The sequence below is a fragment of the Bombus pyrosoma genome, linkage group LG11 (assembly GCF_014825855.1).
Source record: "Bombus pyrosoma isolate SC7728 linkage group LG11, ASM1482585v1, whole genome shotgun sequence".
Classification (NCBI taxonomy): Eukaryota; Metazoa; Arthropoda; class Insecta; order Hymenoptera; family Apidae; genus Bombus; species Bombus pyrosoma.
Genome location: NC_057780.1, coordinates 6,848,620 through 6,859,713, shown reverse-complemented (window position 1 = coordinate 6,859,713; position 11,094 = coordinate 6,848,620). Strand labels below are relative to the sequence as shown.

Here is an 11,094-nt window from a genome sequence, read left to right as displayed (position 1 = left end):
ATATGTAAATTTTAAAAATTTGATCTTGATTTAGGAATTCATCTTCTATATTTGTACAATTATAATTTTTAGATTGCAATATGATAGAAAAAGTAAAAAAAGAACTTATGATACTGATTAGTAAAAATACAGAGGGCATACATTAAAATATGTAGCTGTATTCTTTTGAAACTCTGATTGTTGGTACCAGTCCTAATTTATTTAGGACATGGGGCATCTTTTTTTTTCAAAAGAATAAAGCTGTTAAGCATTTGAAGCTCTTTACGAGATATAAAAATATTTGAAGTTTATAAGTATACACCAATCACATATATGATTACAAAAACAATTTTTTCGAAGTTAATCAAAAAGAAGTAGAGTTATCATAGATTAAAAATGGAAGCTTCTAATGTCAACTTCTTTTTACTAACGATATACGTAAGATTCAGTTTGGATAGTTTCATATTGAAACAATTCTATTCTATCTTTTACAAAACAATTACTTTACACTGTTTACTCTTTATTTTTCGTATGAAGACGCATATGTTTCTTTAGATTATCGAGTCTATTACATCGTCGATCACAGAAATCGCATTGATAAGGCATTAAATTGCTATGCACTACTACATGACCGTTTAAGTGACTAATCTGTTTGAACCGTTTTCCACAAATAGTACAAACGTATGGTCTTTCGTTCATATGAGCTGATGCAATGTGGGTTTGCAAATTTGTTTTCCTTACAAACGTAGCTTTGCATACATCGCATTCAAATGGCCTTACATTTGCATGAATGGCCAAGTGAGATTTAAGCACATTTTTATGTTTAAAATTTTTCTCGCATAAATGACACTGAAATGGGCGTTCGTCGTTGTGTACCTTTTTATGAACGGACAGATGAGCGAGCTGCTTGAACATTTTTGCACAAATCTCGCACTGATAAGTGCGTCCATCTTCATGTGCAGCACTTATATGCCGACGCAAAGTATCGGCTAAAGTATATCTTTTTCCGCAAATTTTACAGCGGAACGGACGCTCGTTCGTATGAGTCATTAGATGCCCGTTTAGATTTCTTTTTTCAAGAAACCGTGCACCACATACATCGCATTGATAAGGTTTTTCTCCATTGTGAACATACATGTGTTTCTTCAAAGAATTCGAAAGGCTAAATCTCTTTTTGCAGACCGAACATTCGAATTTTCGTTCTCCCGTGTGTACCAACATGTGAGACTTTACGTGTCCCGCTTGTTTGAATCTTTTCCCACAAATGATGCATGGGAATTGACGTTCATGAGAATGAGTAAGTATGTGTCGTTCCAAAACACTTTTGGTGGTAAACACTTTTTTACAGTTATCACATTCGAACAAACGGAAAGTCTCTTTAGTTTTTGAAATGTAATGTCCTTTATGCGATTGAGCATGGATCTTCAGCGAACCTAAAGAGTCGAATTTCACACCGCAAACCGCACAATGGAAAGACCGATAATCTTTATGCGTTAATGAATGTTGGCTAAGGTGGCCCAATTGCTTAAAACTCTTATTACAAATTAAACAAATGTAGGGTCTTTCGTTTGTGTGAGATCGCATATGCCTTTTTAATACACTAGGAAAGTTAAACTTTTGATTACAATATGAACATTCCAAAGTTGGATCTCCATTTATTTTCATTGGACGATTGTCTGCAGCAATTTTCTTCCTTTCCTTGAGGAGACTTAAACTCTTTGTTGCCTCTTTACAATCATTTGCTTCATTTGATTGTGTTTCATTGACATTTAATTGTGAGAAATTTCTTAATTTAGATGCTTTCGTGTCTAATGTTGTTTCATCTTGAGAGTCTTTACTTCTTCTACTTCTGGTCAGACTGGATAATTTACTTTGTCTATGAGATTGTCTCATATGTTTTTCATATAAGCTTAGAACATGAAATGTTTTGTTGCATAGTTTACATTCGAATTTTTTCCCCTTTATATGTGTTCTCATATGATTTCTTAAGTGGCCAGGTTTCATGTATTGTTTCTTGCAGATTTTACATTTTAAATTGATTTGATTCTCCGCATTTGATGCCTTGTCATCTATTCCCAATTCATCCTCAAATACTGAATCTTCTGTATGCATGTTCAAAGGTTCACTCTTAACATTCACAAAATTAAAACCAGGAGTGCTTCTTTGAAATTCACCCCTGACTTCATTGCAAGAATCTTCACTCTCACAATCATTTAACTGACGAATTAAAATAATGATCAGTAACATATATATGAATAACTATATTATTAATAATATACTTACGCTATCTACATCTCTGTTTGCAAAGGTAGGCTCATCTATAAGCTGCTGCATATCTTCTTCCTTAACTTCATCTTCTTTGTTGGGTAAGAGGCTAATCCATTCTTCTTCTGTCCATACATTATCTCTTAAATTTATTAGATTAGTTTGTTTTTGGAATTCTTCATGTACATTTTTCCCAAATAATATATCATATGGAATTTTTCCATTTTCACAACGAAATGTTGAATTCTGAAAAATTTGTATATGTTTCAAAGCTTCGTACCATGTTTTCGTTGGATTTTCTTCTACCCAACATTCAAGTAAGGTTTTAAAATCTCTACTCTGTTCACTGTTCTCAGTGATTTCTCCATGAAGTATCATGAAATCTTTCCACAAAAGACGTATCTCTTGCACAACTTCTTCAGCAAATTTGCGTCCATTGCTGCTTTGTAAGACCTGTGGTGCTCCGATAATAGCCAGTATGTCTAACAGTTTCACAGCTACTTCATTTGCTGTGTTTCCATGTAAACCTTTCAACACAACAAATCTGGATACTTGATCCTCATAGACAAGGAAATACTTGTAATTACAAGTTAATTGTATTGGCATATCTATTACATCAATTTGTCCTCTATGATACAACTTTTTGTCTGTGGTATTATAAAGTGAATTCATGTTTTCAATTTTCAAATTGATATAATTAATGATTTATGTTATTTATGTTATTGTTATGCAAATAATTTATGATTCTTTCAGAGAGATTTAAAAATTATGAGATTTTATACCTTGTTATTTAAAAGAAAAAGATCTATTTATCAGGAATAATATCTATAAAAAATTTATCACAACTTATGAATATATGCTTTCTTCAGAGGTAAAAAGTTAAGTACCTCTTGGTAAATATTTATTTCATGTTTTAAAGATTTAATACTGATTCTTTCCAATGACAAATTAAATGTTTTCCTTGATACATTTTTTGCTTTCAGTGTGTCCATTGTTCACTTTCTTAATTCATTGGTATCTGTTAAAAAAGTAAAAAATGTAATACTTTTAAAAATAAAATATTACAAATGCATATATGTACTGTACTTTCTAAGAAAAGAAAGGAAATAGTTATAGTCTTTATTAAATATAAAACATACCACATAATAATTCATTATCATTTGCGTACGGAGAACAAATTTCTTCTTGTACATGTGAATAAAGTTAATATATAATCAAACAAAATTTACATTTTCTTTTAAGTGTAAAATGATACAGACTTTTAACCTATATAATTCTTTATGAGATTCAATTCATTTTAAAATTATGGAACTTTATGTCCATTTTCTGTTGGAAGCTGCTAACATTGTATTATTTTTACGTGACGACGGAGAAAAATACACGTTTATCTGTTTGTCCATTTAATAATTAACGTTCACTACACAATCGTAAACTCTTGTTTGTCATTTTCATAGCGAGTTCTCATCGCCTCATTAAACCAAGACTTGACGGTACTAGTGAAGGCACGGCTGTATTGGAGATAATGTTTATTTGTCCACGTGTCAGGATATCTAAAGGTTGGTTTTTAATCGTATATCCTGTCGTAAACAAAACACAATTAATCTATCATAATATTATCATTACTAATCAAATTGAACATTTCGCTTGAAGAATTAAAAGATTTAGAAGAAATATAAAAAATTTTTACTCGGTAGATAATTATCATCGATCATTACATATATAAATACATAATAGATCACAAAAAAATAAAAACGAACTATTTTGCTGTATTATTATCAATTAATTACTTAAGTTGTAAGTTTCTTTATTACATAAATGTAATTTTCTTATCTGTTCAGTAGCTTACTGAGTTTAATGGTAACATGATATGACGTTTATCCATCTTTGAATTATTTTTTCGAAGATTTTTTTTGAAGTCGTGTCACAAATTGCAACTACACATTACACATACAGTCGAATTAATAAGTCCAAGATGGCAAGCGAGGTAAACGAAATTGCTGTTCAAGCGAGTGAAAATATAACAGAGAATAATGAGGCGATTACTGGAAGAATATCATCGACATCTGAAGGAATGGTTCTTGCTTATGGAAGCTTGATAATTATGGCCATTTTACCTATTTTCTTTGGTAGTTACCGAGCTGTTAGACACCATAAGGAGCAGCAGGTTAGCCACGCGTTTGACATATGTTTTATATGCGTATTTTGTGCGTATGTCGGACAAATTCTTCAAACTCTTTAATAATTAATTGTTTAATTTTCATTTATTCATAATATTCAAATGATAATCTTATATTGCATAGAATATCTTTTTTATTATCATTGGATGATATTTAATGAGTTTACAGGTTGATAACTGTAAAGTATTTAATTGGAGACCAGAAAATCGTAGCGATGTAAATCAGTCCACTGCTGCTATTTTTCATAAAATAGTCTTCAATTATTGTTATAAAAAATTCATTATACTTTCTCAAGTCATGAAGACATATCGCAACACAGAATAAAGTTGTGCTTATAACCTAATTATAACTTTACTATTATAATTTATAGCTTAATTAATTATGAAACTAGAAGGACTATACTGTTTAAAAGTTGAAATACGTGACTAAATTCAAATTTTCAAAATGTTGACACATACCACTATGATTTTTAAATTAATTAGCATTAAGATGCAGAGTTTTAAAATTGTTATTAAATGTTCTGTAGCATGTAGTGCTTTTATATTTTTTATAGCAACAATGTAAAAAAAGTGGAGAACAACCAGACACAATGTCGCGCAAGGAAGCAGCAATATTTCCTTTCATTTCTAGTATTACATTAGTTGGACTATATGTATTATATAAGGTAACAAGTGTTAAATGAATGATCCTTGTATAAGAAGTTTATTTATTCCATATTAGAGTTATGTCAATGTTTTTCAGATATTTGCCAAGGAGTTTGTTAATCAAATTTTGGCTGCCTATTTTTTTTTCTTAGGAATCTTAGCCTTGTGTCACCTTACGAGGTATAAGTAGTTTCTGATTTATTGGAATATATATAGTTAGCGTTCTTGAAATTACATATTATGACTTTGATTGCAGTCCATTAATTTCATCATTGGTACCTGCTGCAATACCAAAAACTCAGTATCATATATCATTCACTAAAGGAGAAGGTGATAAGTCAGAACATATTATTAATTACAAATTTAATCTTCATGATATTGTTTGTCTAATATGCTGTTCACTTGTTGGAACTTGGTATCTTTTAAAAAAGGTAATAAACATTAAACAAAATTTTCTTTGGTAAAAGTGTACCTCAAGTCAAAATAATTTTTAAAATTTTACAGCATTGGATTGCCAATAATTTATTTGGTATCGCGTTTGCGATTAATGGAGTTGAATTACTACATGTGAACAATGTTCCAACAGGATGTATTTTGCTTTGCGGACTCTTGTTTTATGATGCATTTTGGGTGTTTGGTACAGATGTAATGGTAACAGTCGCGAGATCGTTCGAAGTACCAATTAAATTAGTGTTCCCTCAAGATATATTAGAGAAAGGACTTACAGCCAGCAATTTTGCTATGCTGGGTTTAGGTGACATTGTTTTACCAGGGATTTTCATTGCCCTTCTATTGCGGTTCGACAATAGTTTAAGTCGGAAGACAAATGTGTATTTCTATTCGACGTTCTTCGCATATTTCATGGGATTACTAGCGACGATGCTGATTATGCATTTATTTAATCACGCACAACCGGCTCTATTATATCTAGTACCTGCTTGTTTGGGTACTCCTGTACTTTTGGCATTGGCTAAGGGAGACTTAAAAGCATTATTTTCGTATGTATCTATAAGTGTTTTACTTATATGCTTCTACTTGAAATTGTTTTAAACAATAGATTATAAAATACTAATCTTTTCCAGTTACGAAGATCATCCAGTTATTCCAAAACAAACAGAACAAACTGCACAAATGCAAGTAGAAACGAAGAAGGACACATAATATTCGTATTTAAGGTGATCAATGTAATAAAACTGTCAGCATTATTATTATGCTGTTATCGTTTCAAATTTATCGTATATAGGGAAAGAAATGATAGTTTCTCTTATGCTCAAGCTGTACAATCATGAAATTTAAAAGTATCAACAACATATGTAATTATATCTTACATAAACATTGTGAGATATAATTTTATGCTTGGTTCAAATTTAGTTGACATTCATACATTCAAATTCGACTGAATTGATGATTCGTAACTTATTTTGTATTTATATCCTTTTTCATAAATGTCAATATACATATATAGAAAGATTAATATCAATAATTTATAGATAAATCATTCAAGAGTGAAAGCAAAAAGAAAAAGTAGTATTTTTTTTAGATAAATTGTTCCTTTGTAAGCAGAATTTTAAATAAGAATTTATATTAATATGCATATTACAAGTATGAATTAGTTTTTATTGGATCAGAGGACCTGAAAGAAGGAAATAATTAGAATAGATTGGAATTTTCTATTTCTGTATAAAATACGACTTTTACCCTATTATGAATGACTAGATTGAATTCCTATTCCAATAGATTTATAGTCTACAACATATGTTGTATTTTATTAGAGGTGTGGATTACTTAAATGAATTATAAATTATAATACAATTTTTCACATGCACAATTCGAAAAAATGATTACAAAAATTAAAATAATTTTTTGATTTCTCGTTAGTAACTTCTCTTTCCATTTCTAATTTTGTTAAATATATACAATTTTTCTATAATATAACAATATTTTAATTGATAAAATTTATTTAAAAAGTGGATTTTATAAAGCGTGTTTAGTTAAAAAAAATTTGTAAACATCGAAAACATAATAAAACTACATTTTTTTCAATTTATTCATTCTATCTTTTTTAAGTGATTGCCTATAGATTTTCTATTCAAAAAGCAGTGATTAGCGATATTACCTCATTTTAAAACATTTATTCTTTGAATTGCAAATAATATTACAAATAGTATGAATAAAAATAGATATTTTATGCCTTATCAGCATCTTCAATAGCCAAGTTCTTTGCTGTGATAGGTTCCAATTCTTTTATACCTTCCTTAGATACCTTTTGTACCTTAAAATTTGGAAGATTAACTATTAATCGCTTGTGTATTTCCCTGACACATTTTTTCAATAGTATGTATGCTTCTTCTTCCGTTGAGTCTGTAATATAGAGTAGTGTATGCAGCATATTTTGATAAAAAATTTGTATTAATAATACCATATACAAAATAAACATTAATGTAAATTTGATCCTAATAGTCTTTCTTACCATATTTGTGATATCTATCTAAAATGGAAAGGGAGAAAAAGCCTCCATAGCCATGCGCCGCATAGGGCACTTTAACACATGATGCTAGATAGTCAATGAAGTACAATTCTGGTCCATTATTTACATCATAGCCAGCCATTAATAAATTGACAAAATATGGTGTTCTACTTCTAAGATAATCTGCCAAGTTCCTTCTGGTGAATAATGCAGCTGCTTTTGGAGATAATTCATAGCCATTTCTCATTTTGTAAAGCTGTATATTTTTTCCTATATATTCTGAAAATTGTGTAGTATCCCCAGATTCTCCAGATACTGCCATAATAAGCTTATCAGACATTTTGTGAATTTTTTCTTCATCTGAAGTAACAAAATCAATGAAATATATAAAGTGACTTGCATTTACTATGTAAATATCTTATAATTACAAATAGATATGTATCAATACTTCAAATTACAAATACAGATAAATTTGATACTTCAATAATACTTGTAACAGGAAATTAATAATAAAACAAATAATTTATCTGGAAGTATTTTTTAGGTTGTAATCAACCGTTTAATTTCTTACCGTTTTTCATAACCATAATAGATTGAGCTGTAGTCATATCAGCCGCAACTAAAACAAAATCTTTAAATTGTATTCCGATTAAACATTCCATTTTTAGGAATAATTCTTTCTACTGTCTTGAGTGCAATTGCAACACGACTAAACAACACCAAAATCTGCCTGTCACGAACTATGAGGTTAGGATCGCAACTGTTAAAGTAAAGTAACGCGGCGGTCATCAATGTTTTACATGTTCAATGACAAATAAGTTGGTAACTGCAAACAGGTTCCTTTCTGCTAGCTGAGAAGAATTTTGTCATCCTTAATGATTATATAGATTTACTAGATTTTACCTGGTTTGACATTTTATTTTTATTTTCACCTATTTCTACTTCATGACTTCAAACTTCTTAAAATATTTATAATCTTATATATATAAGATTATATATATAAGATTATATATATATATATACAATATGTACAATCTTTTCTTCTTTAAAACTTTCGTTTTCTATATAAAGCATGCATTTATTTTAATGAAGTTAATTTATTTCCTTTTTTATAGAACTCTTTACAAGAGTAACTTAGTCTACGGTTTAGAACTAAACGCAGAGCTAGATCAAAATCTGTAATTCAATGTACACTTTCTAAAATCTAATATTGATTTCATTATCATCGCGTGACGGGAACTTATAAGTTTTTGGTTCATTTTTACATGAGAAGAGTTGTTTCAGCTTCATCGGTCGTACAACGGAATCAAGTTATTATAAAATTACACAATTACACAAATTATTAAACGGAAAATTATGAATTCATTACAAAATTATACATTTATTGTAAAATTGCAAATTGAATTGAATAAAATAATCTTATTTTGCAAATGAACGAAGCGTTTAATTATTTAAAATCTCCACATTCATCAAAAGCTTTTTTATTAATAGCGGAAGTAGATCGCCATTATCTTTATTTGATTCATCATTCATTGTTAAAGATATTAGGCATCTTCGGCTGCTCCGGTAAAGGTTAAGGATATGAATTTTAATAAATATAATCTCGCGAACCTGAATAAAAGCTCTACATATATAGTATATTAGCAAGGAAATATAATATTACAAAAGTATTTCTATAAAAGTAGCTACATGTATATGTTGAAATATCACTCTAATTATTATATTTTTTAAATGAGAAGGATATCTTTAAACATCCAATAAAACAATACCCCATTATTTCTAATATGAAATTCATAGATCATTTTTCATTAGAATGAATTGCAAAGCAACAATTATTATGCACCGTGCAAGAAAAGGGAGGCAGAATACAAATGATAGAATACATTCAACGATTCCCGCTATCCTGACACTTTGTATGTCAAGTAGCTGTAATAGATATTCTACCAGTATGTAATACAAAATGAAATTCATTTGACACGAATTACCCATAAAAATGAATTTCTGAATTAGGTTTTTGAAATTATATTATCCAATCTATATTTTCCGCTTACCTTACCTGTTTTACTTTTCACCCCGTATATTATTTCTTTTCCCTCTAATTATGTTTTTTTAAGTTGTCTTTCACCTAACTGTACTTTTTTGTTGTTAAAATTTTCTCAAATCTCAGAAAGTTATGGATGAATCGTTAGTGATATTAATTATGTATGTCTTTTTATTTCAAACTTATACTAAAATGTTTCTGAAAAAATTTAAAGTCATTTTATCAAAATGAGAGCGAGACCGTCATCCAAAAGTTTCATTCATACTGTGAAGATCGTTTGCAGCGAAAGTTTATCTCGAAATAAAATATAAAGATAGTACATGCACTATAAATAAATATTATACGTAAGTAAAAGGTATATTGAATTCTCGATGTAGTAGGATTGAATTTATTAAAGGATAATTATAATCTCGGTGAGGCGAACGGTTACGAAGGAAACTGACAGAGAGGCAAACAGAAATGACTGGTTCACGCTCGTTAATGTACCATTGCATTTCTGTGTCAGTGGTAAAGGTCTAATAGCGGACTGGATCTCCTATTCTTTTCAGTTTTATTATAGACGCCGGAACACCGATAATTTTCTCAGGTTCGTTCGGGAGGAACGAGCGTGATGCCATTCGTGCACGGGACACGGCATTTCAGACAGAAGCGAAGCTTAGCCTACAAAAATTTGAAAAGCTATATTGAAGCGAAGCGTGCACATATGAATTACCGTTTCTTTGTATCTAAAACACGCTAACGAACGTTCAAACAGTTCCCGTTACTAGAAACATCGGATTTTTCTTGAGGTTCTAATTTATCGAAAAAGTGCGCCTTTAAGTATACAGGCTTTCTACTTTTTAGCGGAATCTACCTTACCGATCGTACTGATACTAATATTGAACAGATAAAGAATATAGTGTTTTTAAGTTATTCAGAAAGTGAACAAATGTTTAGAAAGTAAAAAAATTCTAGTAGAAAACGTTAATGTTGCTTCATACATACAGGCAATATTTCATTTCTAATGGCATGGACTTATGAGAAAAATTGGGACCGTAGAAGTTGCAACGGATTCTCGAATGGCACTGAACCTATGTGGATTATTGAACAAATTGGAATTTGCGTATTGTGCTTTCCTGTAAATAATCTTCGTATTTAATATCTTTCTTTGATTCTATATCTTCCTAAGTGTTTTATTTTTCTTTTTTTTACAAAATTCATGGTGAATATTTCCCTTTGTCAAAATATTAAACCGAAGACGTTCTTTTTATTCGCTCCAATTGACACAAGAAGTAGGAAGAAAGGAAAGAAGGAATTAGTACTTCCGATGGATCTTTTACTTCTATATAAGAATTAGTTCACCTTGTTGAAGGTCGTTTGTTAGTCCCGTTACATTACTATCCATCTATGACGTATATACATATAATGTACACCGTGTTCAACGAACAACGTTTTAAGTATTTAATAATACTTCAATCTTGAAATTAACAATTCCTACTTTATGAGACATATTATATAACTACATGAGACACGATCATTGTC

At 29.9% G+C, this 11,094-nt stretch overlaps 3 protein-coding genes across 9 annotated transcripts; 1 reads left to right on the top strand and 2 right to left on the bottom strand.

Annotated features, from left to right (window-relative positions):
* Nucleotides 1-478: 478 nt before the first annotated feature.
* LOC122573219 (zinc finger protein 708-like) lies at nucleotides 479-4,201 on the bottom strand. Of its 6 annotated transcripts, none has more exons than XM_043739306.1 (5): nucleotides 4,091-4,201; nucleotides 3,384-3,821; nucleotides 3,027-3,262; nucleotides 2,263-2,891; nucleotides 479-2,196 (listed from the first exon to the last, which is right to left on the bottom strand). In XM_043739306.1, the coding sequence occupies exons 4-5, from the start codon at nucleotides 2,848-2,850 to the stop codon at nucleotides 493-495; spliced, it is 2,292 nt and encodes a 763-aa protein (XP_043595241.1). In that variant the 5' UTR covers nucleotides 2,851-2,891; nucleotides 3,027-3,262; nucleotides 3,384-3,821; nucleotides 4,091-4,201; the 3' UTR covers nucleotides 479-492. The 6 variants fall into 6 exon arrangements, with proteins under 6 accessions (XP_043595241.1, XP_043595242.1, XP_043595240.1 ...); XM_043739307.1 differs by having other exon boundaries at nucleotides 3,132-3,262; XM_043739305.1 differs by having other exon boundaries at nucleotides 2,263-3,262; nucleotides 3,384-3,425; nucleotides 3,504-3,821.
* Nucleotides 4,112-6,872, top strand: LOC122573221 (minor histocompatibility antigen H13). 2 transcript variants are annotated; one of them, XM_043739311.1, is made up of 6 exons: nucleotides 4,112-4,408; nucleotides 4,975-5,085; nucleotides 5,142-5,245; nucleotides 5,322-5,496; nucleotides 5,570-6,063; nucleotides 6,148-6,872. In XM_043739311.1, exons 1-6 carry the CDS (start codon nucleotides 4,217-4,219, stop codon nucleotides 6,224-6,226), a joined length of 1,155 nt encoding a protein of 384 aa, XP_043595246.1. In that variant the 5' UTR covers nucleotides 4,112-4,216; the 3' UTR covers nucleotides 6,227-6,872. The 2 variants fall into 2 exon arrangements, with proteins under 2 accessions (XP_043595246.1, XP_043595247.1); XM_043739312.1 differs by having other exon boundaries at nucleotides 4,117-4,408; nucleotides 5,163-5,245.
* Nucleotides 6,873-7,168: 296 nt separating this feature from the next.
* On the bottom strand, nucleotides 7,169-8,469 carry LOC122573222 (proteasome subunit beta type-2-like). The gene is made up of 3 exons (XM_043739313.1): nucleotides 8,104-8,469; nucleotides 7,536-7,892; nucleotides 7,169-7,426 (listed from the first exon to the last, which is right to left on the bottom strand). The coding sequence occupies exons 1-3, from the start codon at nucleotides 8,192-8,194 to the stop codon at nucleotides 7,251-7,253; spliced, it is 624 nt and encodes a 207-aa protein (XP_043595248.1). The 5' UTR covers nucleotides 8,195-8,469; the 3' UTR covers nucleotides 7,169-7,250.
* Nucleotides 8,470-11,094: the final 2,625 nt, after the last annotated feature.